Here is a 26541-nt window from a genome sequence, read left to right as displayed (position 1 = left end):
TTTATGGATAACATATCCTTAAAATTTATATTGTTGAATATTTCTACTTAAACTCTCCGTAAAAATGCACTTTATGTAAAAGTATCATTATCTACCAAGAAAAAAATCACAGAAAAATCAGCTTTACCAACACCAAATCAGATAACAAATGCACTAGGATTTTAGTGTTGGTTGGGTGTACTGGGGTGCACTTATATAGTGCTGGGCAGCCTTTCTGCCCAGTATGGACATCATCAGTATCCTAAGCCAGACACAGTGCATCAAACCTACCTGTGTGACTGGCGTCCTATGCAAGCTTCATCTGTGTGCATCTTTAATACTAGGCAACCACCCTCTCCATGAATTGGTACGATTATTGGTGTTAGTAAGGCTGTATCTTTTTCTGTGATTTTTTTAAATTTTGCCCTATGTTAGCCGTCATTATTCACCAAGACAATAACAGTTCACAGTTTAATAGAAAACCTCATAGGATGAACCAGTGGATCGTAGTGTTCAACTGTTTGTTAATTCTGCCTCCCAAATATGGAATAAAAAGCCACCAAACAATGTTATGTAGGCAAAAATAATATCAATAATAACTTCTACTCATCTCACAAAAAACAAGTCCCCACTCAGGTCCATCATCTGTCAATGGAAAACCAGAGGTTTCCACATTATTAGTGGCTCAAAGGCTTTTGAAAAGCAACATGGCTTCCATAAACCAATCCAGCAATATCCGCTCTCCCAAAGTCAGATCTCCCCCTCACTTCTGAGCCTTGCAGTGCACCCAAAACACATTTAGCATCCATGTATTTGACATTACTATAGTGAGAAGAACCCACTTAATTGATGGTGTGTGTCTCCTGGAGCACAATCTGGGCACTATGTGTTGGGTAATGAAATTAGATATTTGTAATTTTCATTCTCCATCATCCACTGCGTGCTAATTTCTGGAAAGTGCTTGTGGAGTCAAAACAGTCACTACTCCTATAGATTATTTCACTGAGGGTTATAATTTCCAAAATAGTGTCACTTTATGGGGATTTCCACTGCTCTGGTTTTCTGCATTTTGGTCACATGGTGTGTCTCCTCTGGGATCTGGTCCTGCGACGTCTGCTTCTGTCACCAGGAGCCGCCTTATTCATACTGCAGGCGGCGCTGGTGATGGAGGAGACATCAGAACCAGAAGCTCTGGGCCGTGCAGGCTCTGTCCAGCCACTAAGATTAGGGTGCTTGGGACCTGTAGTACCATACAGTCTGGCAGTATGGGTGTGTGTGCTGTCCAGCTGGAGTAATCTGCCCCCTGCTTCAGCCAACAGGAAAGCACCGCACCCTACTAAAGCTGGAAGCTGCCAGATACAGCCTTGTCCTCCTCTGGTTCAGTCCTCTGTGCTCAGCTCCCGGCTTGTGTATTTGTTTCTGTTGTGACCTCGGCCCGTTTACTGACTACTTTTGTGTGATTTTGTATTTTCTCTGACCTCCGTGTTCTGACCCGGCTATCTGACTATTCTTCTTGCCATCTCACATCACAGAACATTAGGTAACACTGTGGCCCAAGCTTAGGGGGTCTCTGTCTAAGTCCAAATCCATGTAGACGGGTTATAGGATGATGAGCAAGGCAAACCCTGGTATCTGGAAAATGCAGTAGATAGCGCTAAGCCTGTTCGTGGTGGCCATCTTTTGAGCTGCCATGTGACCATGAACAGTGTCCCCAATACATTGTGTCTGCAAACTATCCCAGCAAGATCTGCATTCAAATAGCTAAATGTCACTCCTCCACTTCTTAACCTGCCATGTGCCCAGACAGTAGTGTACAACCGTATATAGGGGATTGTCAGATTCAAGAGAAGATGGAATATTATTTGTAAGGTCCATTTGTTTCCTATTATCCTTTGTGAAGAATTCCAAAGTTATCACCATATAAAGTCACACACGTCAGATTTGAAAAATGTCAGAGATAGGTGCTGGGAAAAGAAGTTGTTTCTGCGTTCTCTGGAGTCACGACAAACCATTAGTATGGATAAAAATGTAGGTTTATTGTCTACGCGTTTCAGAGACCACCGACTCCTTCCTCAGGACAACCGTACATAACCTCTTTAACGGGTTTAGTGGTTTAACCACATAGCGGGTTTGGGGGAGCAGATGAAGCTCTCCATTTCTCAGCTCTTTGTGGTTGTTTTTTTCTTTCCATTTTCAGAGCATCCTTCAGTTAAGGGTAAAACAAAAAAAGCAAAAGCATTCAGTCAACGCCCAGAATATAAATACCACGATACCACAAACCATTCAGCAGTTTTGCAGACATTCTGTAAAATCAAAGTAAAATTCCACGTAATCTCTCAATTTGTGCTTAAAAAAAAAAAAAAAATAGAAAAAATATCTCCACAAAACTCAGTTTTGCTCCTCTCCATGGAAATCTTTAGTAAAGGCGAAAGATTTTTACGTTCTGAAGAGAAGCCAGAGTATTTTTCCATAGATTTGAAAAATGGGCCCAGATAGGAACACAAAACTGTCTGCAGGAAGGGGTTAAATCAGAGTATTTTGGGCACTAACTACTATAGTAAAAACTGTGACTATAGACAATAACACATCTACTGAAATGATCAAACTGAACAGTCTCCATCAGTAATAAATGAGTAACTAGTGGTGAAACCTCTCTGGGGTAATTAGAGTATGGGGCTCGGTGGCTCTTGGCAATCTAAACTATGATAAGGGACAATATTTTCTATCCGATGAGTTTCAAGAACAAATATTAGACATTTAAAGTGAACTTTTTATAATAATGCAGAGATGAGGCGTCTTAAATTTAGCTTAGAGATATATCATGGCACAGGTGTAATGTTTTCTGTATAGTTTATCACAATCTGGTTTGAAGTTAGTCGGTTTTAAAAGAAATTGAAAAGTCAGGATAAAGGGAAACTCTGTTGTTATTATACAGAAATTCACACTTGGCCTCACTGCACATTTAATGTTGTCGATCATAAAAGTGAAGTTTGGCCAGAAAGACTGGACCTGGTCTTGTAGGGACCATATGAGGACATTCAGCAGCACAGAAGGGAGAGAAGGTAGATTCAACCAATAAGATACCAGGGTTCTAGGAAGCCAACAGCATCATTACCCTCCGCTTTCTCTTACAGGACCATCATAATATTTTTCTTCAAGTGATTTTCTGGCTTTGTGGTTTACAGATCTGGGCAGGTAACGTCTCCTAATCACAGGGAGTAGGTGGATCCTCCAGGTTGTAAGTTCTATGGAAAAGGGTTTCAATGCCCAAAATCATTTGAACAGTTTTGGGTGGAAGAGAATGTTGTGGTCTAGAGGCAAAATGGTGATCACACGATTGTGATACAGCCGGACTACACAACCGATAAAGCAGCCACAGCCGGTGACTGAGAAGAATCTGTGACTTCTCAGCATTTAGTGGTTACTACTCACCTGGGTAGTCATATGTAGGAATCTCCTCTTTACACCGCTCATCACCCCTCACATATGTCTCTGTAGTATTAATATGGGTCAGATCTTCACCCTAAAACAAATATTGTAAAAGTCACAGACAGATGGAGAAGTCACATCTATGATCAACTCTAATCCTGCCATCTCCACCGTTCTCATTACACAAAAGGAAAACACATAATACTGGTGGATAAAACAAGACTGAACACAAGACCTTCACAGCCGTCTACACATCATAGGGGAGATCTCATGACACCTTCTCTCCATCTACCTGATGATCCTGAGGAACATTGGGATCTTCTTGTTTACAGTCCTGTGGAAGAAGAGGACGGGGACATCTCTCTGGTGTTGTCCTCTTACTGGATAGATCTGTAGGAAACACATACAGGGACTGAATTCATTCTTTACATACAGATAATTATAGGCCGTGTGTATTTAGTCCTGTCTATTACCTGGTGATGTGAGGGGCTGGGGAACCTCCATCATGACGTCTTTGTACAAATCTTTGTGTCCTTCTAAATACTCCCACTCCTCCATGGAAAAATAGACAGTGACATCCTGACATCTTAGAGGAACCTGACACATACAATGATACAGTCATCCCCCCAATCATTTAATAGCGTTACTGTATAATGTCCCAGCATTCCCAGCAGTGTCACCTCTCCAGTCAGCAGCTCAATCATCTTGTAGGTGAGTTCTACGATCTTCCGGTCATTGATGTCATCATGTATGAAGGGGTGAGATTGAGGCCCTGTGATTGGGCTCAGGGGTCTTTCCCATCCCTCAGACACAGGGTCCTGACAGCACTCACTAGAGGTCTTCACTAATATGTAATCCTGGTTATGGAAAGACATATAAATAAATCTCACTACAGAAATTTCCAGAGTCCTCACCACTCCAGTTCTGTCCATCTGTTATTCCCATAGATAAGAATGATGTAATGTGACGTCATCAGAATCTCTCACCTCTCCAGTAAGCCGGAAGAGGATCTCTAGGGTGAGGTGTAATATCCTCTCCGCTATTTTGTCCCTGTCCATATCCATCTTTGATGGTTCCATAAGGAAAATTCTCTTAAATACAAGATCTTCACTGAGAGGATCTGATATTGTAGGGACCTGAATGAGAAGATGATGAGCCTATGTAACATCATAAAAATCCTGTGTAATAATACAATTACTGGAGATAATAAGGGAAACATATGAGGAGATTTATTATTTTACAGTATTTAGTTTTCTGCTTTACATCTAGTAATAAAACCTATATATTTTAGGCCACAAACAAGCAGTTTCTTCCTTGGAGTCTGCAGCTGAACACGTTTCTCATAGACTCATCTTCCATAAAGCTAATTCTCGTCTGATTTACGGACACTGGAATCAGCATTAGCAATACTGCAGGAGATATTCATTACACGTGACATGAGAAATAACTACTTCATGAGAACAACATCTTCATCTTCTACTACGGCTCTTGAAACATATTTAGCCAGAGTCCGTCACTGACTACATCTCCACCGGCCGTCTATATGAATGTTTCCCGTCTTCCCCGGACTGTAATCTTCTATCACGTTAGTTCTCATGTCTGAACAGAAAAAAGGCTTCTCCTCTGTGTGACTTCTCTGGTGATTAACAAAATTTGATTTCTGGTTAAAAAATTTCCCACACTTGAAACAAAAAAATCTATTCTCTGATGTGTGAATGTTTTGATGTTTAAGAAAAGACTTTTCAAGGAAAAAACTATTTCCACATTCTGAACATGAAAATGGCTTCTTTGCTTTAGGAGCAATTTCTTTTTTAAAGCTCATTTTGTGACTTTGATTTTCCTTAGTAGTCGGTAATGAATCAGAAGACAGGACCTGTTTCAAATGATCAGATGACAGATCTTTGCTGTGAAGGGATGATGGTATATCTGGAGTAATGGCATTCACTTCAATTGTATCTTGTGTAATCTCAAGATCATCTGATTTAAAAATTGAAGATGTCAGCTGTCCCTCTGATCTCCTGGTACAGTCATCTGCCAAGAAGAAAACCAATTATTATTTATGAATAGCATATTCTTAAAATTTATATTGTTGAATATTTCTAATTAAACTCTACGTAAAAATGTACTTTATGTAAAAGTATCATTATTTACCAAGAAAACATCGCAGAAAAATCAGCCTTAGGGTATGTGCACACGATGCAGAAATGCTCAGGATTTTTTCCTGAGCGTTTCAGCATCTCTCTGGCAGGAAAAAACGCATGCGGATTGTACATGCGGTTTCCTGCCAGGGACATGCGGAAATGAAGCGGTCTTCACTTTCATTTCCGCAGGCGGGTTGACAAGCGCTTCCCAAGCGATTTTAGCATCACTTGGAAAGTGCTTGTCAACTTTCCACTATATAAATCCATGCAACCGGCATGGATTTATATAGTGTGTGAATGTCAAAAAATAAAAAATAAATCTATACTTTACCCTCTGATGGCCCCCGGTGTCCTGCTTCATCGGTCCCGGCTGCCGGCAGTGAAGACTTTAGGACCTTCCGACGTCAGCGTCACGTGACCCGTCACATGACTCTGACGTCAGCGAAGGTCCTTCATTCAACCGCGAAGTGCCCGGGAAGACAGCAGGATGCAGCGCGGGCCGTCAGAAGGTGAGAATACATATATTTTTTATTTTATTCTTTTTTTTTTAATGGTACCTGGTTCTGGATGCGAGTCCCCTCATCCACACCCGGGTACCATCCGCACATTAGACCGCATGAAAAGCGCATCAACATATACAGTGATGCGGATTCCATGCGGTCTAATGCAAGTCAATGGCGGCAAAAGAGCAGCGTTTCCGCAAAATTAATTGACATGCTGCGGATTTTTGACCGCAGCGTTTACGCTGCGGAAAAATCCGCATCGTGGGCACAGCACATGCGGATTTCAATTGGGGAACATTGCTGCCCTTCTACCATGCGTTTTTCATGCGTTTCCGCGGCGTTTACGCAACTGCAAAAACGCCGCGGAAACGCATGAAAAACGCATCGTGTGAACTCAGCCTTACTAACACCAAATCAGATAACAAATGCTTTAGCATTTTAGTGTTGGTTGGGTGTACTGGGGTGTCTGGTCTGTCCATGTGGGGTGCACTTATATAGTGCTGGGCAGCCCTCCTGATCTAATAGTATGGGCATCATCACTATTCTAAGCCAGACACTGGGCATCACACCTACCTGTGTGACTGGAGTCCTATGCAAGCTTCATCTGTGTGCATCTTTTTTTTTTTTTTAAATCAGATATTTTTTATTAAAAGACTTTTTATAACATTATACATAAACAACAGTGAGGCATCACTAAACTAGCAGTGCCTCTCAAGACCCACCCGTTCCCCTTCCCCCCACCCATAACAGCCCCAAGAACCATATGGCAAAAAACTAATTTTGTTGCAAACCGTATACCATCATATAGCTTATCCGACTGTTAAAGCATTACTAGTTTGATCCATGGGTACAGAGCTTAGTATCTGATAATCAGTAATTAGTTATACAGAACATGAGAGACCACAACATTTTAAATTCAAGTGATATTTAAAATAGACATAATATGATAACCATGAAACATATTCCATTTACCCCAGATTTTATCACATTTACGTATAGCCTTCCGCTTTTTGTACACTCCCTCTTCTAATCTCAATAAAAGACGCATTCTATCCAAAAATTCCTGGAGCCTGAGAGGGGAGGGATCCAACCAATGTGCGGCTATAAGCTTTCTGACCTGGTATAGAGTCCTCTTAACAGCTATTATTTCATCCTCTTCACATCCTATTATTTCTACAAGGCCTAATGCACACACTTTAGGATATAGGGGTAAATTACACTCAAACACATCATTAATGTATTGCACACACTCATTCCAGAATACAGCGACCCTCCTACACAACCACATCATATGCATAAGATCTGCTCCTTCCTCTCCACATTTTGGTCACGTACTGTCATTCCTTGCCCCAATGCGCTGTAGAAATTTGGGGGTTCTATATACCCTATGTAATAAGTACAACTGTGAAAGTCTATGTGCCTCACATGTAGATAGAATCGGAACACTCTCCACCACATCTTCCAACTCCTCTGAGGATATAGTACCAATGTCGCGTTCCCACCTCTCCTTAACATTTAAGGGTCTGTCCCACTGAAATTGCTGCATAAGTATCCCGTAAATTCTGGAAATCAATCCCTTCCCACCTCTATGGCATAGTAGCGTATTAAACAGTATATGATGTTGGATTTTACTCTGCATATGTCACAGCTGTACACACCATGCATGCCTCAATTGGAGATAAAAGTAAAAACTAGTTTGTGGAATACAATATTCTTCTTTTATCTGTTGGAACGATTTAAATATTTCCCCCTCTAATATTTGCGCCACATTAGTTATTCCCAATTTTCCCCATATTCCAAATCCTTTCAGTTTATGGATCTCTGGAAGGCTCGCATTATGCTACAGCAGAGTAAAAGGAGTAAAGTCTTTTATTCCCAACAACAATTTTATTTTCTGCCACGTGTTCCCCATAAGTGTTAGGGTCGGGAGGTGTCTCCTAGCATCCCACCCCGAGATTCCTGTTTCTAGAAAGGAGGTAATTGGCAGATTGTGTGATAATAGACGTATCAGTTTATCTAGGTTTCCCTGGATTAACCAGAGCTGTTGCATTTGAGAAGCTAGAAAATATATCCATGGATTAGGTGCGGCTAGTCCCCCCTGATCTTTGGGCCTTTGAAGTGTATCCAAGCTGATTCTGGCCACCCCTTTTTTCCAGATCAATTCCCGAAACAGTACCTGAAATTTATAAAATATTCTCATGGGGATCCAAACCAGTGAATTATGAAGGATATATAATAATTGGGGCATTAACACCATTTTAATTAAGTTAGTTCGACCTACCATTGATAGGGGAAGTTTGCTCCAAGTATTGGCCTTTTGTTGAAATTTAGTAAGCCGTTCAAGTAAATTTAAAGAAATATAATCTCCGATAGATGAGGTCACTCTAACTCCAAGATATTTAAATTCTCGCGCCACTTTCAAGCAAGTACTCCCTACCCTAGTATTCTGAGACAAACCATCAACCGGCATAAGAACTGATTTGTCCCAATTAATCCGTAAGCCGGAATGATCTCCAAACTCCCTTATTAAATTCATAGCTGTCGTCAGAGATTGCTCCGTGTCACCCAAAAACAACAGAAGGTCGTCAGCGTATAGGGCCATCCGCTCCTCCAGTGTTTTGTAGCGGAAACCCTGAATTTCACTGCTGGAACGAAGCTCAACAGCCAATGGATCCACAGCCAGGGCGAACAGTAGGGGAGACAACGGGCAGCCTTGACGCGTGCCCCTGCCCATTTCGATGCTACCAGAAAGACTACCATTAATTCTAATCCGAGCTAGCGGATTGTTATATAGAAGCCGTACCCAGGCCCGAAACCCAGTACCGAACCCCATTTTTCGCAAAACAGCCCATAAATACTCCCATTCGACACTATCAAAAGCCTTAGCGGCATCAAGTGATAGTACTGCCCTACCACCCTTATTTTGTGACTGCATTTGTAGATTAAGAAACAGCCGAGGCAAGTTAATTGCCGTCGACTTGGCCGGTAAAAACCCAGTCTGGTCTTCTGCAACCAGATGTGTAATAACCGCCACCAATCTGGTAGCCAAGACCTTAGCTAAAATTTTAACATCTACCGAGAGTAAGGATATTGGCCTATATGATTCGGGGTTTAGGGCATCCTTTCCAGGTTTTGGAAAAAGAACTATGTTAGCCTCCCTCATTGAAGTCGGCAAAACCCCCCCCTCCCTCGCTTCCTTAAACACTTCCTGTAACCTGGGAAGTAAAACCCCCCCAGCCTCCTTATAAATTTCCGCGGGGATCCCATCAGCACCAGGGGCTTTGTTATTTTGAAAAGCTTTTAAAGCTTCCTGCATCTCCTCCAGGGTGATTGGTGCATCTAGTTGCTCTCTCTGGCTATCTGTCAGACTTGGTATTTGCATATCATGAAGGTATAGATCTATGTCCCTTTGCGCCTTAGTCAGTTTGGACGCATATAATTGTCTATAGAACCGAAAAAATTCTTCCATTATAGCCTTTGAATCATTAATTACCACACCCTTAGTATCCCTGACAGCTGTAATCATAGGAGCCCCAGCTTGGGCCCTAGCTATAGTGGCTAGCAGGTGCATTGCACTTTCTCCCTCCACACAAAACCGCTGTCTAAGAAAGAATCGTCTACGTTCTGCTTGTTTCAATATATGGTCATTTAGTGTAGCCTGTGCCCGCGTCCAGCGTTCCCCATTCTCCACGATTGGAGACTCAACATACCCCTGTTCCAGTATGTCTACTTCCCTCCGCAACTCCTGAGTACGAGCCCTGTTTTTGGATTTGATCACGGAAATTTCCTTAATCAGGATCCCCCTTAAGAACGCCTTCATGGCTTCCCATACCGTATTTAAAGGAGCAGAGCCTATATTGTCTCTAAAGAAATGAGCCAATTTACCTTCTAAATCTAACTGTTCCCCGAATACGTCCAGCCAGCAAGGACCAAACCTCCACAATGCCCTTCTGTTTATGATTCCAGGATCTACCCCCAGAACAACCAATAATGGAGAATGATCAGATAACAATCTTGTGCAGTATTCTACTTTAGTGACCAGAGGGACCAGATGACTATTTCCCAGAGCCAGGTCAATTCTGGACAGAGAGGAATAGGATGCCGAATAACACGAACACTGTTTAACACTAGGGAAACGAACCCGCCACACATCCACCATATTGACTCCCTGTAGGACCCCTGCCAACGATGTCTCCCGAGCAGCCCCTCCCCCCACACTTATCAAGCTCAGCGTGTAGATACATATCAAAATCACCGATAACCAACAGGGGTATAGTAGCAAATTCCGTTATCCACGGGAATAGTTGTCGTAGAGTCTGTATAGAGAAAGGTGGAGGAACATACAGAGCAATTAGGCAAATTCTAAGCCCAGCCACTCTGCACACTAGACACACATACCTACCCTCTCTGTCACAAATACTTCCCTCACATTCAAAGGGCAAATTCGGATGAATCAATACACTAACCCCTCTAGAGTATGTACTATGTATAGAGTGATAGGCCGGCCCCCTCCAAAGCTTGCTCAGTGCCGCAGCGGCCTCCGTATTGCAATGCGTTTCTTGCAGACAGATTATCGACTCCCGATATTCCTTAAGATATTTAAGTGCCGCAAATCTTTTGTTGTGATCTCCCATACCTCTAATATTCCAGGATACTACATTAATCTGCTTAACCATGTTTTAATGATTAAAGATGAACTGTCACATGTCCCCCTCTGTACCCACACGTGTGTCTGATCATCAAGATTATGGTATTGCAATAATACACAGTCTGCACCAATCAAAGTAAATTCTGTTCTTTTACCCCCCCTCACTACCTCATTTAACATCCCCCTCCCTTGATCAAATGAATACCAACAGCCGTAACATATCTGTTTGCATCTTTAATACTAGGCAACCACCCCATCCATGAATTGGTACGATTGTGAGTGGTTGCTCCACCAGTATTTTGCACCTGCGCTGCCCCCACCTTTATCATGGGGGTCTGCGGCATCCTGCTAGTGCATTTGTTATATGATTTGGTGTTAGTAAGGATGTATCTTTTTCTGTGATTTTTTTTAAATTTTGACCTATGTTAGCCGTCATTATTCACCAAGACAATAACAGTTCACAGTCTAATAGAAAACCTCATAGGATGAACCAGTGGATCGTAGTGTTCAACTGTTTGTTAATTCTGCCTCCCAAATATGGAATAAAAAGCCACCAAACAATATTATGTAGGTGAAATAATACCAATAAAAACTTCTACTCATCTCACAAAAAACAAGTCCCCACTCATGTCCATCATCTGTCAGTGGAAAACCAGAGGTTTCCACATTATTAGTGGCTCAAAGGCTATTGAAAAGCAACATGGCTTCCATAAACCAATCCAGCAATATCCGCTCTCCCAAAGTCAGATCTCCCCCTCGCTTCGGAGGCATGCAGTGCGCCCAAACCACATTTAGCAGCCATGTATTTGGCATTACTATAGTGAGAAGAACCCACTTAATTGATGGTGTGTGTCTCCTGGAGCACAATCTGGGCACTATGTGTTGGGTAATGAAATTATATATTTGTAATTTTCACTCTCCAACATCCACTGCGTGCTAATTTCTGGAAAGTGCCTGTGGAGTCAAAATAGTCACTACTCCTATAGATTATTTCACTGAGGGTTATAATTTCCAAAATGGAGTCACTTTATGGGGATTTCTACTGCTCTGGTTTTCTGCAATTTGGTCACATTAGGGCTTCTGCAAATGGTGTGTCCCATCTCCTCTGGGATCTGCTCCTGCGACGTCTGCTTCTGTCACCAGGAGCCGCCTTATTCATCCTGCAGGCGGCGCTGGTGATGGAGGAGACGTCAGAACTAGAAGCTCTGGGCGGCCCAGGCTCTGTCCAGCCACTAAGATTAGGGTGCCTGGGACCTGTAGTACTATCCAGTCTGGCAATATGGGTGTGTGTGCTGTCCAGCTGGAGTAATCTGCTTCCTTGCTTCAGCCAACTGGAAAGCACCGCACCCTACTAAAGCTGGAAGCATATTGCCGGAAGCTGCCAGATACAGCCTTGTTCTCCTCTGGTTCAGTCCTCTGTGCTCAGCTCCTGGCTTGTGTATTTGCTTCCTGCTGTGACCTCGGCCCGTTTACGGACTACTTTTGTGTGATTTTGTATTTTCTCTGCTCTCCTGGTTCTGACCCGGCTATCTGACTATTCTTCTTGGCATCTCACACCACAGAACATTAGGTAACACTGTGGCCCAAGCTTAGGGGGTCTCTCTCTAAGTACAAATCCATGTAGAGGGGTTAAAGGCAAACCCTGGGATCTGGATAATGGAGTAGATAGCGCTAAGCCTGTTCGTGGTGGCCATCTTTTGAGCTGCCAGGTGACAACGAACAGTGTCCCCAATACATTGTGTCTGCACACTATCCCAGCAAGATCTGCATTCAAATAGCTAAATGGCGCACCTTCCTTTCTTAACCTTCCATGTGCCCAGACAGTAGTGTACAACCGTATATAGGGGATTGTCAGATCCAAGAGAAGTTGGAATATTATTTGTAAGATCCATTTGTTTCCTATTATCCTTTGTGAAGAATTCCAAAATTATCACCACATAAAGTGACACACGTCAGATTTGAAAAATGGGCCCAGATAGGAACACAAAACTGTCTGCAGGAAGGGGTTAAATCAGAGTATTTTGGGCACTAACTACTATAGTCAAAAACTGTGACTATAGACAATAACACATCTACTGAAACGATCAAACTCAACAGTCTCCATCAGTAATAAATGAGTAACTAGTGGTGAAACCTCTCTGGGGTAATTGGAGTCTGGGGCTCGGTGGCTCTTGGCAATCTAAACTATCGTAAGGGACAATATTTTCTATCAGATGAGTTTCAAGAAGAAATATTACACATTCAAAGAGAACTTTTTATAATAATGCAGAGCTGAGGTGTCTTAAATTTAGCTTAGAGATATATCATGGCACAGGTGTAATGTTTTTTGTTTAGTTTATCACAATCCTGTTTGAAATTAGTCGGTTTTAAAAGAAATTGAAAAGTCAGGATAAAGGGAAACTCTGCTGTTATTGGACAGAAATTCACACTTGGCCCTCACTGCACATTTAATGTTGTTGATCATAAAAGTGAAGTTTGGCCAGAAAGACTAGACCTGGTCTTGTAGAGCCCATAAGAGCACATTCAGCAGCACAGAAGGGAGAGAAGGTAGATTCATCCAATAAGATATCAGGGTTCTAGGAAGCCAACAGCATCATTACCCTCCGCTTTCTCTTACAGGGCCATCATAATATTTTTCTTCAAGTAATTTTCTGGCTTTGTGGTTTACAGATCTGGGCAGGTAACGTCTCCTAATCACACGGAGTAGGTGGATCCTCCAGGTTGTAAGTTCTATGGAAAAGGGTTTCAATGCCCAAAATCATTTGAACAGTTTTGGGTGGAAGAGAATGTTGTGGTCTAGAGGCAAAATGGTGATCACACAATTGTAATACGGCCGGACTACACCACCGATAAAGCAGCCACAGCCGGTGACTGAGAAGAATCTGTGACTTCTCAGCATTTAGTGGTTACTACTCACCTGGGTAGTCATATGTAGGAATCTCCTCTTTACACCGCTCATCACCCCTTACATATGTCTCTGTAGTATTAATATGGGTCAGATCTTCACCCTGAAACAAATATTGTAAGTCACAAACAGATGAGAAGTCACATCTATGATCGGCTGTAATCCTGCCATCTCCACCGTTCTCATTACACAAGTATAAAATATATAATACTGGTGGATAAAACAAGACTGAACACAAGACCTTCACAGCCGTCTACACATCATAGGGGAGATCTCATGACACCTTCTCTCCATCTACCTGATGAGCCTGAGGAACATTGGGATCTTCTTGTTTACAGTCCTGTGGAAGAAGAGGACGGGGACATCTCTCTGGTGTTGTCCTCTTACTGGATAGATCTGTAGGAAACACATACAGGGACTGAATTCATTCTTTACATACAGATAATTATAGGCCGTGTGTATTTAGTCCTGTCTATTACCTGGTGATGTGAGGGGCTGGGGAACCTCCATCATGACGTCTTTGTACAAATCTTTGTGTCCTTCTAAATACTCCCACTCCTCCATGGAAAAATAGATGGCGACATCCTGACACCTTATAGGAACCTGACACATACAATGATACAGTCATCCCCCCGATCCTTTCATTGTGTTACTGTATAATTTCCCAGTATTCCCAGCAGTGTCACCTCTCCAGTTAGCAGCTCAATCAATTTGTAGGTGAGTTCTAGGATCTTCTGCTCATTGATGTCCTCATGTATCATGGCTTGAGATGGAGGCCCTGTGAATGGGCTCAGGGGTCTTTCCCATCCCTCAGACACAGGGTCCTGACAGCGCTCACTAGAGGTTTTCTTCACTACTGTGTAATTCTGGTTATGGAGAGACACATTAATAAATCTCACTACAGACATTTCCAGAGTCCTCACCTCTCCAGTTCTGTCCATCTGTTATTCCCATAGATAAGAATGATGTAATGTGACGTCATCAGAATCTCTCACCTCTCCAGTAAGCCGGAAGAGGATCTCTAGGGTGAAGTGTAATATCCTCTCCGTCATCTTGTCTCTGTCCAAATCCATCTTTGATGGGTAAAATCAGGAAAATTCTCTTTAATAGATCTTCACTGAGAGGATCCGATATTGTATGGACCTGAATGAGAAGATGATGAGCCGAATACAATTACTGGAGATAATAAAGGGAAACATATGAGGAGATATATTATTTTACAGTATTTAGTTTTCTGCTTTACATCTAGTAATAAAGCCTATATATTTTAGGCCACAGACAACAAGCAGTTTCTTCCTTGGAGTCTGCAGCTGAACACGTTTCTCATAGACTCATCTTCCTTATTGCTAATTCTCGTCTTATTTACCGACACTGGAATCGGCATTAGCAATACTGCAGGAGATATTCATTACACGTAACATGAGAAATAACTACTTCATGAGGACGACATTCATCTTCTACTATGGCTCTAGAAACATATTTAGCCAGAGTGCTTCACTGACTACATCTCCACCGGTCGTCTATATGAATGTTTCCCATCTTCCCTGGACTGTAATCTTCTATCACGTTAGATCTCATGTTTGATTCACACACAGAAGTTTGAGGCTTTGACACAGGATAAGGTTTTTAATATTATACAGAGTAGGACTATCCCGAATGGGTTCACCTTGCCATGGTGTGATAGCTTTCATGCTATTTTTGATCAAAAACAGACCGCCAGGGGGAGCCGCCTGAAAAATGCTCGAGTTTCCCATAGACTTACATTGGGCTCGTTGCTCGGGTCTGGGACTGATGCTTGGCTTTGATATCTGACTTTTCTCACACATCAGAATAAGAATCACAATTACTAAGCATTATCATGGTTAATCTCATAAGCCAAGAAAAACCTGTAGGGACACTGAACTTTTTATTATTAATTATTATTATTATTACTATTACTATTATCCTTTCTAACCAAAACTATGTGACACAGATGCCTTACCATTAAACTGTAGGTTTATTATTTGATTATTTAGGTAGTGATATATAATTATAATAATTACATAGCAAAAGTAAATTGGGAGTTTGCAGCCAGTTCTTGGGTGGATGGAAAGAAAAATTGACAATAAAGAAATGTTATCATTAGACCCCTTTAAGAAATTATGCAAATGAACAGTCACTTGGAAATAGATATGTAGTAAATTAGTACCTCCCAATTTACTTTGGCTATGTAATTTACCATGCAAATACACAGCGTGTCTGAAACTCTTAACACGTCAGGATGACAATCAAAATGTCAGATATTAAAAGTAAAACACCCCTGTAGTTTGTGTGCTAAATAGGGATAGTTAAAAAAATAATAATATTTCTATTGGGATTTGAACTGTGACACTTTAGTTTCAGAGGCTGATGCCTTACCATTGAGCTATCCAGGCAAGTGATAGTAACTAGCAGCTTTTCTTATCTTATGAGATCAACCATGAAAATACTCAGGGTGACTAAAAGTCATTGTGATTCTGATTCTGATGTTTGAAGAAAGTCACACATCAGACTCACACATCAAAATCAAACATCATTTGAATTTGTCTTGCTTGCAGCCTGTGCATAAGTCCCAATGAGTTTCAATCAGATTTGCACTGAAAAGCATATAACCAGATGGAACTCCTAGGTTTCTTCAACTGAGTTAATAGCTCAGTGGTTAGTGCACTGGTGTCTTGATACAGAATTTTAGGTTCAAGTCCCATCAGCGAACAGTGACTTTTTTTTTTATTATTATTATTATTACTACAGTTGTAAAAGTCACTTATCAAAATCACTTTTCAGAAACACTTGTCAGACAGGGTATTTAGCCTCAAACTGACATCATTATGATGTTTAATTTTGATATCTGATCATGTCCTAAAATGGACACTGTACTCCTGTAACTGTGTTAACCCCTCTAGTTGCTGGATGCTTCTGGAGCACAACACTTCCTGTCTCATGTGCTTGTGTTACTGCTAATAGTTGCTGAATGCTTTTAAAGCAACAGCACTACTTCTGCATGTCACACTCTGCAACAGCACTACTTCTGCATGTCACAACGGGCATTGCAGAAAATGACCTTGGTGGATGACGTTCAGGCCTTGCTAACGGTGTTTGAAAGGGTAGCTGAGAGGGAGAAACTTGCGCCAGAGCAGTGGGCTGAGGTATTGGCGCCATACTTGACGGGAGAGCCCCAGAAGGTGTACTATGATTTAGCTTTGCAGGACGCCAAAGGGTATGGCAAGCTAAAAACTGAGATTCTCGCCTACTTGGGGGTGACAATGACTATCAGGGCGCAGTGGGTTCACCGCTGGGGTAATCACCGGGACAAACCACTTAGCTTCCAAATGTTTGACCTGTTGCACCTGGTCCAGAAGTTGCTGGTACCGGATTCCCCTACACCTGCGCAGATGGTAGAGCGGGTGGTGATGGACCGGTTTGTGCACTCCCTGCCAAGGCCCATACAGGCTTGGGTTGCCCAGGGTGATCCCTGGAATGCGGATGACCTGGTTGGACTGGTCAAGAGATACCAGGGGGTTGAAGGTTCCTTGGGAAGGCAGCCCACTCCATACTGGGGTTCCCAACAGGGGGCGGAGACTCAAAAGGGGGTGGGCCATCCAAGGTCCAAAGGGGCGGGGGAGGTGGTGCCTAAGGTCCCTACAGGTGATGTTGTTTACTGGAGGTGCCACGGCCCAGGCCATATAGCCGCCCATTGTCCGCTGAGCCGATGGACTGCAGCATAGGACGCCATTGTTCATATTAAGCTTATCCGACCTGCAGTGTGAAATGTCAACCCAGCGAGGGGCCACAAGCATGTGTTGTGAAGGTGAACAGACAGGAGGTAACGGCACTGCTAGAATCCGGGAGTCTGGTGACCCTTATGATGGCCACCCTTCCTCTTCAAATGATCCCGGGGAAAAAAAGTTGGTGATCGGTGCATTCATGGTAATGCTAAGGACTAGCCCATGGCCAGAGTAGACATTGAAATGGCTCACGGTACTGAGTCCCACGAGGTTGGCGTCGTTCAGGACTTGTTGCACCCTTTTACTATAGGCTGGGACTTTTGTTTGTTTTGGGATGTGTGGGGGAAGAGTTCTAAGTTCGCTGGCTCAGATAAGAAACCAGTTAACCCTGAGGAGGTATCACCACACCCAGAGTCAGACAGGTTTCCCATTTGTGTCCTTATTGGGGATAAGGAGGTAGTGCCCCCCGAGTTTGCCATTCCGGAGTTAGGGGTGACCAGTGAGAATTTTGGGTTTGCCCAACATAGGGACCCAACTCTGAAGGAAGACTTTAATAATGTCACTGTTATAAATGGGGTTACACAGGAGCCGGGGGTTGACACAAGGTTTCCCCATTTTATGATGAGTGGGGAGTCGTACCGGGTCAAGAAAGTGAGGGAGGAGCGAGTGGAGCAGTTAATAGTGCCAGGCCCCTATAGACAGAAGGTGTTGGACATGGCCCATTGACATGTCTTGGGGAGATATCTGGGAGTGGAAAAAACGCAGGAATAGATTGTGCAGAGGTTCTATTGGCCCGGATGTAAGTATTGCAAGTCTTGCCCTACACGCCAGTTAACCGCCCCCACCTCTCACTTTCGAAGTCCCCTTGTGCCTTTGCCCATTATTGTAGAGCATTCAAGAGAATTGCTATGGAAATTGGTTGGTCCCCTGATTGAATCTGCTCGTGGGCAACATCAAAATACACTGCTCAAAAAAATAAAGGGAAAACTCAAATAACACTTCCTAGATCTGAATGAATGAAATATTCTCATTGAATACTTTGTTCTGTACAAAGTTGAATGTGCTGACAACAAAATCACACAAAAATCATCAATGAAATCAAATTTATTAACCAATGGAGGCCTGGATTTGGAGCCACCCCCAAAATTAAAGTGGAAAAACACACTACAGGCTGATCCAACTTTGATATGTCGTTAAAACAAGTCAAAATGAGGCTCAGTATTGTGTGTGGCCTCCACGTGCCTGTTTGACCTCCCTACAACGCCTGGGCATGCTCCTGATGAGGTTGTGGATGGTCTGCTGTGGGATCTCCTCCCAGACCTGGACTAAAGCATCCGCCAACTCCTGGACAGTCTGTGGTGCAATGTGACGTTGGTGGAAATTTGCTCACTGAGTTCCTTTGGAGCTTGTGAATCCAGTCTGGAAATCCACTCACTTTCCATTTTGAGGATACATCTAATGAGATCACCTCCTCTCACATTGGGTTTAACCACCTCAATGATGCAAAAGGAGATGTCTCTGGTTTCACCTCAATGTACACTGTTCATGTGTCTCACTAATGAGGTGTCCCGGCCATGGCGTATTTCGCCCAAATGCCCCCCCCACAATCCTCTTGGTCGTGCATACATAAAATCATAGAATCATAGAATGGTAGAGTTGGAAGGGACCTCCTGGGTCATCTGGTCCAACCCCCTGCTCAAAGCAGGATTCACTAGATCATCTCAGACAGATGTCTGTCCAGCCTCTGTTTGAAGACGTCCATTGAAGGGGAACTCACCACCTCTCGTGGCAGCCTGTTCCACTCATTAATCACCCTAACTGTCAAAAAGTTTTTTCTAATATCTAATCTGTGTCTCCTCCCATTTAGTTTCATCCCATTGCTTCTAGTCTTTCCTTGTGCAAATGAGAATAAAGATGATCCTTCTACAATGTGACAGCCCTTGACATATTTGTAGACAGCTATTAAGTCTCCTCTCAGTCTTCTTTTTTGCAAGCTAAACATTCCCAAATCCTGCAACCGTTCCTCATAGGACATGGTTTGCAGACCAGTCACCATTCTGGTCGCTCTTCTCTGAACTTGCTCCAGTTTGTCGATGTCTTTTTTAAAATGTGGTGCCCAAAACTGTACACAGTATTCCAGATGAGGTCTGACCAAAGAGGAGTAAAGACCGATAATGACTTCACGTGATCTAGACTGTATGCTTCTGTTAATGCATCCCAGAATTGTATTTGCCTTTTTTGCTGCTGCATCACACTGTTGACTCATGTTCAGTCTATGATCTATTAGTATACCTAAGTCTTTTTCACATGTACTGTTGCTTAGCTCTATTCCTCCCATTCTGTATATGCTTTTTTCATTTTTATTGCCCAGATGTAGTACTTTGCATTTTTCCCTGTTAAAACCATTCTGTTGGTTGCTGCCTACTGCTCCAGTTTATTTAGGTCTTTTTGAATCCTTTCTCTCTCTTCTCTAGTATTAGCTATCCCTCCTAGCTTTGTGTCATCAGCAAATTTAATCAGTTTACCCTCAATTCCTTCATCTAAATCATTGATAAAGATGTTGAACAATACAGGTCCCAGGACGGAGCCCTGTGGTACCCCACTTGAGACATTCATCCAGCTGGATGTGAAGCCATTTACAACCACCCTTTGAGTCCGATCACTAAGCCAGTTATGAATCCACCTAACAGTTGCCTGGTCCATTGCATACTTGGTCATTTTTTCAATAAGGATGATGTGAGATACTTTGTCAAATGCTTTGCTGAAGTCAAGATATACTATATCTACAGCATTTCCCTGATCCACCCAGTCAGTGATTCTGTCATAGAAGGAAATTAAGTTAGTCTGACATGACTTGTTAGTTACAAACCCATGCTGACTCTGGTTAATCACTTCATTCTTATCCATGTACTTACATACATGTTGTTTAATAATTTGTTCAAAGATCTTTCCTGGTATAGAAGTCAGACTCACCGGCCTATAGTTCCCTGGGTCCACCTTCTTCCCCTTTTTGAAGATAGGAACAACATTTGCTCTTCTCCAGTCTTCTGGGACTTCTCCTGTTCTCCAAGAATTTTCAAAGATTATGGAGAGTGGTTCTAAAATTTCTTCTACAATCTCCTTCAGTACTCTGGGGTGTAATTCATCTGGACCTGGAGACTTGAACTCATTTATGTTAGCTAAATATTCCCTCACAATCTTTCTGTTTACTGATAACTTGGATTCCTCTATTCCTTTAAAAGGACAGTGAAGATCAGTTGATGTTACATTTTCTTTCTGAGAGAAAACAGATGCAAAATAGGAATTAAAAAGTTCGGCCTTCTCAACATCCTCTCTTACCATTTCTCCATTTTCATCCTGTAAAAATCCTATAGCATCTTTGACTTTTCTTTTACTTTTGACATACCCCCAAAATCCTTTTTTATTGCTTTTGACATCTCTTGCCAGCCTTAATTCATTGTCAGCTTTAGCTAACCTGATACGTGCCCTGCAGGATCTGCAGACTGCATTATAATCTTCTTTACATATGCCTCCCTCTTTCCATTTAATAAACATTTCTTTCTTTCTTTTTAGCATGTGTTTAAGTTCTGTGTTCATCCATCCTGGTTTCCTTAAATGCTTCCCATTCTTCCTACTTTTCGGGATTGTTAACGATTGTGCTTTGAGAATCTCATTTTTAAAAATTTCCCATCCTTCCTGGACATTTTTGTCCTTAAGGACATCCAGCCATTGGATCCCTCCTATTCTCTTTCTGAGTCTCTTAAAATCTGCCTTTCTAAAATCTAACCTTGAAGTTTGAGTCTTCACATGTCTTCCTCCTCTAGTTATCCAAAATTCTATAATAGCATGATCGCTGCCTCCTAGGGTCCCAGCCACCTTTACCTCCTCAACCATTTCCTCCCTGTTTATAAGGATTAGATCCAAAGTAGCAGATCCCCTTGTTTTCTCCCCTACCTTTTGGAAGATAAAGTTGTCAGCAAGAGAGGATAAGGGGGCAGTTGTATGTGGCCACATATACAAGTCCTGAGATTTTACAGTTGGAATAATCCCTCTGGAAAAAGGCTTCAACCGTACATGTACAACTTTCTCCACAACTAAAGAAACCACAGATTCTTCTACCTAGCCAAGTTTTTATAGAAACTATGCACTAAACGGTCCATAATTGACCAACCCTTTATGAAAGTTATTGTGGGAGTAGATCCCACAGCACCCTCAGGTCCGGGTCGACCACAAGTACACCCTAGTGTTTTCTGAGGATATTAAAGATATGGTCACTCTGATTGTGACAAGTTCCTACTACTCGTGTTATCCCATATTTTTCTTGGTCTCTTGGTTAGGCATGGAGGAGTGTCCGTCTATCCTGTTTTTCTGCAAACAATTGTGCGTAATCCAAAATGTACTGTGGGTACCTTTTTCCTTGAATCTGGTGTTCATGTCTATTGCCTGTATATTAATATCTGTGACATTAGAGCAGTTTCTACTCAACTGTAAAAATTGGCCCTTGAATATTGCTTGTTTTTTTTTAGTAATTTAATAGTTTATTAGTGCTCATAGGTTAATGGTAGATGAGTGTCCCTACGGTCCCATCCCGTTCTTTCTTGAGTAAGGCAACTGGTAATAATTAAACTCTGATATAAATCTAAGGCCGACTCTATGGATATTGAGTTCCCTGACAAATTCAAGAAATTGCTCACTCGTCTCTGACCAGATGATAAAAATGTTGTCAATATATCTATATCATACCTCAATATATGGATGCCACCAGTTATGATCATCACTGAATATTGTGGTTTCCTCCTATGAGCCCAGGAATAGGTTAGCATACGAGGGGGCACAGGGGCTCCCCATCGCAGTACCCCTGAACTGGTGGAAGTACTTCCTGTCAAAAAGAAATATGTTATGAGTAAGAGTGAGTTTTAGAAGATCCTCCATGAAGTCATTATGTCTGCTACACTCTATTGATCTCAATTTCAAGAAACGTCTTACTCCTCTGATACCATCCTCATGCGGTATATTACTGTACAAAGCCTCGATATCTAGTAAGGCCTGCTCCCCTACATGCAAGTATACATGCTCGAGGGTATACATGGAGGGGAGCAGGCAAAGGGAAAACCATTTCCCAGAAGGATTATTCCAACTGCAGGACCTCATTCGGTACTGTGGAAATATTATACTGTGTGTGGGGGGATGGTGGTAGTGTAGGAATATAATATACACCTGTTTAAATGGAATGTGTTCATTCCCTTGTAATCTTGACATATTTCATGTTCATCCCATGTGCAAGATACACAAGAAATCCATAATATCTCTCCATATGTTTGGACCTGTATGTTTTTAAGTTCATTCTTTTTATTTATTCCTGATCTTCATCCTTTTTAATACGTCCCGTAACATTAAACTGTGTGGGGGGCATCATACATCCAGCATAAGGGGCATAATGGGGGCATTACACTGTGTGGGGGCATCATACATACTGCATAAGGGGCATTACACTGTGTGGGGGCACCAAACATCCTGCATAAGGAGCATAATGGGGGCATTACACTGTGTGGGGGCACCAAACATCCTGCATAAGGGGCATAATGGGGGCATCATACATACTGCATAAGGGGCATAATGGGGGCATTACACTGTGGGGGCATCATACATCCCGCATAAGGGGCATAATGGGGGCATTACACTGTGTGGGGCATCATACATACTGCATAAGGGGCATAATGGGGGCATTACACTGGGTGGGGGCATCATACATCCTGCATAAGGGGCATAATGGGGGCATTACACTGTGTTGAGGCATCATACATCCCGCATAAGGGGCATACTGGGGGCATTACACTGTGTGGGGCATCATACATACTGCATAAGGGGCATAATGGGGGCATTACACTGTGTGCGGCATCATACATACTGCATAAGGGGCATAATCGGGGCATTACACTGTGTGGGGGCATCATACATCCTGCATAAGGGACATAATGGGGGCATTACACTGTGTGGGGGCATCATACATCCTGCATAAGGGACATAATGGGGGCATTACACTGTGTGGGAACATCATACATCCTGCATAAGGGACATAATGGGGGCATTACACTGTGTGGGAACATCATACATCCTGCATAAGGGGCATAATGGGGGCATTACACTGTGTGGGGGCATCATACATCCTGCATAAGGGGCATTACACTGTGTGGGGGGCATAACACATACTGCATAAGAGCCATAATGGGGGCATTACACTGTGTGGGGGCATCTTACATACTGCATAAGGGGCATTACACTATGTGGGGGCATCATACATCCTGCATAAGGGGCATAATGTGGGCATTACACTGTGTTGGGGCATCATACATCCCGCATAAGGGGCATAATGGGGGCATTACACTGTGTGGCGCAACATACATACTGCATAAGGGGCATAATGGGGGCATTACACTGTGTGGGGGCATCATACATTAAGCATAAGGGGCATAATGGGGGCATTACACTGTGTAGGGGCATCATACATCCCACATAAAGGGCATAATGGGGGCATTACACTGTGTGGGGGCATCATACATCCCACATAAAGGGCATAATGGGGGCATTACACTGTGTGGGGGCATCATACATCCCACATAAAGGGCATAATGGGGGCATTACACTGTGTGGGGCATCATACATACTGCATAAGGGGCATAATGGGGGCATTACACTGTGTTGGGGCATCATACATCCCGCATAAGGGGCATAATGGGGGCATTATACTGTGTGGGGGCATCATACATACTGCATAAGGGGCATCATGGGGGCATTACACTGTATGGGGCATCATACATACTGTATAAGGGGCATAATGGGGGCATTACACTGTGTGGGGGCATCATACATCCTGCATAAGGGGCATAATGGGGGCATTACACTGTGTGGGGGCATCATACATCCTGCATAAGGGGCATAATGGGGGCATTACACTGTGTGGGGGCATCATACATACTGCATAAGGGGCATAATGGGGCATTACACTGTGGGGCCAGTAAAGGGGCCCTGTACTATGAGAACAATACGTTTCCTCCCTTCCTGTCTCCATAGTTGGGTCGTATGTATCTATTACAGGAAACAGAACAAAAACCTTATGATTCTTATAAAGGGGCAACACAAGACCCCAAAAGAGTCTCCGTGCTGAAGGGGTTAATGCCCCCTGCGCCCAGTAATGGGGTCTCCACATACCTCCACCTGCAGAGCCGCCACCACATATATGGCTGCTCTGTGCGCACAGGAGCTGTGATGAGGTCACAGGAGGGGAGGAGTCAGGGGTCACATGATCAGGGGCCTCAGTGGATGCAGGACTCTGCTGTGCTGGTTGTCATGGTGCTGCATGAGCTGAAGTTTATGTGTGGGGTCAGGAGGGGTTTACAGTGTGGATGTAGCAGAGCCGCGTGTGTACGAGGCGTACGGAGCAGAGCCGCGTGTGTACGAGGTGCACGGAGCGGAGCCGCGTGTGTACGAGGTGTACGGAGCGGAGCCGCGTGTGTACGAGGTGTACGGAGCAGAGCCGTGTGTGTATGAGGTGTACGGAGCAGAGCCCCGTGTGTACGAGGCGTACGGAGCGGAGCCGCGTGTGTACGAGGCGTACGGAGCAGAGCCGCGTGTGTACGAGGTGTACGGAGCAGAGCCGCGTGTGTACGAGGTGTACGGAGCGGAGCCGCGTGTGTACGAGGTGTACGGAGCGGAGCCGCGTGTGTACGAGGTGTACGGAGCAGAGCCGCGTGTGTACGAGGTGTACGGAGCAGAGCCGCGCGTGTACGAGGCGTACGGAGCGGAGCCGCGCGTGTACGAGGCGTACGGAGCAGAGCCGCGCGTGTACGAGGCGTGCGGAGCCGCGCGTGTACGAGGTGTACGGAGCGGAGCCGCGCGTGTACGAGGCGTGCGGAGCCGCGCGTGTACGAGGCGTACGGAGCGGAGCCGCGCGTGTACGAGGCGTACGGAGCGGAGCCGCGCGTGTACGAGGCGTGCGGAGCGGAGCCGCGCGTGTACGAGGCGTGCGGAGCCGAGCGTGTACGAGGCGTACGGAGCGGAGCCGAGCGTGTACGAGGCGTGCGGAGCCGCGCGTGTACGAGGCGTACGGAGCGGAGCTGAGCGTGTACGAGGCGTACGGAGCGGAGCCGCGCGTCTACAAGGCGTACGGAGCGGAGCCGCGCGTGTACGAGGCGTACGGAGCGGAGCCGCGCGTGTACGAGGCGTACGGAGCGGAGCCGCGCGTGTACGAGGCGTACGGAGCGGAGCCGCGCGTGTACGAGGCGTACGGAGCAGAGCCGCGCGTGTACGAGGCGTACGGAGCGGAGCCACGTGTGTACGAGGCGTACGGAGCGGAGCCACGTGTGTACGAGATGTACGGAGCGGAGCCACGTGTGTACGAGATGTACGGAGCGGAGCCGTGTGTGTACGAGGTGTACGGAGCGGAGCCGTGTGTGTACGAGGTGTACGGAGCGGAGCCGTGTGTGTACGAGGTGTACGGAGCGGAGCCGTGTGTGTACGAGGTGTACGGAGCGGAGCCGTGTGTGTACGAGGTGTACGGAGCGGAGCCGCGCGTGTACGAGGCGTACGGAGCGGAACTGTGTGTACGAGGTGTACGGAGTAGAGAACTGCGGAGCAGAGACGCACGTGTACGAGTTGTAGGGAGCAGAGCCGCGTGTTTACGAGGTGTACAGAGCGGAGCTGTGTGTACGGAGCGGAGCCATGTGTGTACGAGGTGTACGGAGCGGAGCCATGTGTGTACGGAGCGGCCAAAAGCAAAGCCCTCTAGGTGTAAAGAACATACGACCCCCTAAAATGACCCCATTTCGGACACTGTACCCACCAGGGAAGTCATCTGAGGGTGTAATGGGCGTTCTTGCGTTCTTATCCCACAGGGGTCTCACTGATTTCTTTACCACTCGGTTGTGTGTAAATAATATTACATTTGCTCAGAGCCGCAGCGAGGGGTTCAGCCAGGGGCGGACACACCACCGATGCACCCGGGCCCAGAGGTGGACGGGGGCCCATGCAGGAAGGGGAGTAGTGCTCAGGCATTAGACCACGCAGCTGCTATGGGGCCCCTTGACTGAGGGCTGATGCTGCTTAACCCCGTCCACTCCCACCCATAATGATTTTTGATACCCTGGGCAGAGTGCGGGCATTGAAAAATGGGGTATGTCATGCAGGAGAGAGGCCG

The 26541-nt window shown here is 44.3% G+C and overlaps 1 protein-coding gene, 1 non-coding gene and 1 pseudogene across 2 annotated transcripts; all 3 read right to left on the bottom strand.

Moving 5' to 3' along the window:
* LOC141178572 (uncharacterized) overlaps positions 1 to 26541 on the bottom strand; it is a 167685-nt pseudogene that overhangs the window by 82497 nt on the left and 58647 nt on the right.
* On the bottom strand, positions 2325 to 2442 carry LOC141178738 (U5 spliceosomal RNA). Its single transcript, XR_012254856.1, has one exon. It is a non-coding gene; the product is annotated as a U5 spliceosomal RNA (small nuclear RNA).
* LOC141178571 (oocyte zinc finger protein XlCOF8.4-like) lies at positions 4604 to 24650 on the bottom strand. The gene is made up of 9 exons (XM_073660452.1): positions 24558 to 24650; positions 22092 to 22227; positions 20322 to 20624; positions 14601 to 14748; positions 14292 to 14471; positions 14085 to 14208; positions 13904 to 14001; positions 13618 to 13708; positions 4604 to 5439 (listed from the first exon to the last, which is right to left on the bottom strand). The coding sequence occupies exons 4-9, from the start codon at positions 14676 to 14678 to the stop codon at positions 4922 to 4924; spliced, it is 1089 nt and encodes a 362-aa protein (XP_073516553.1). The 5' UTR covers positions 14679 to 14748; positions 20322 to 20624; positions 22092 to 22227; positions 24558 to 24650; the 3' UTR covers positions 4604 to 4921.

Source organism: Phyllobates terribilis, unplaced genomic scaffold (assembly GCF_046119375.1).
Source record: "Phyllobates terribilis strain yellow unplaced genomic scaffold, ASM4611937v1 Scaffold_29__1_contigs__length_15306474, whole genome shotgun sequence".
In the NCBI taxonomy this organism is placed as follows: Eukaryota; Metazoa; Chordata; class Amphibia; order Anura; family Dendrobatidae; genus Phyllobates; species Phyllobates terribilis.
The sequence above is the reverse complement of the archived record's forward strand: the minus strand, read 5'-3'. Positions and strand labels throughout refer to the sequence as shown.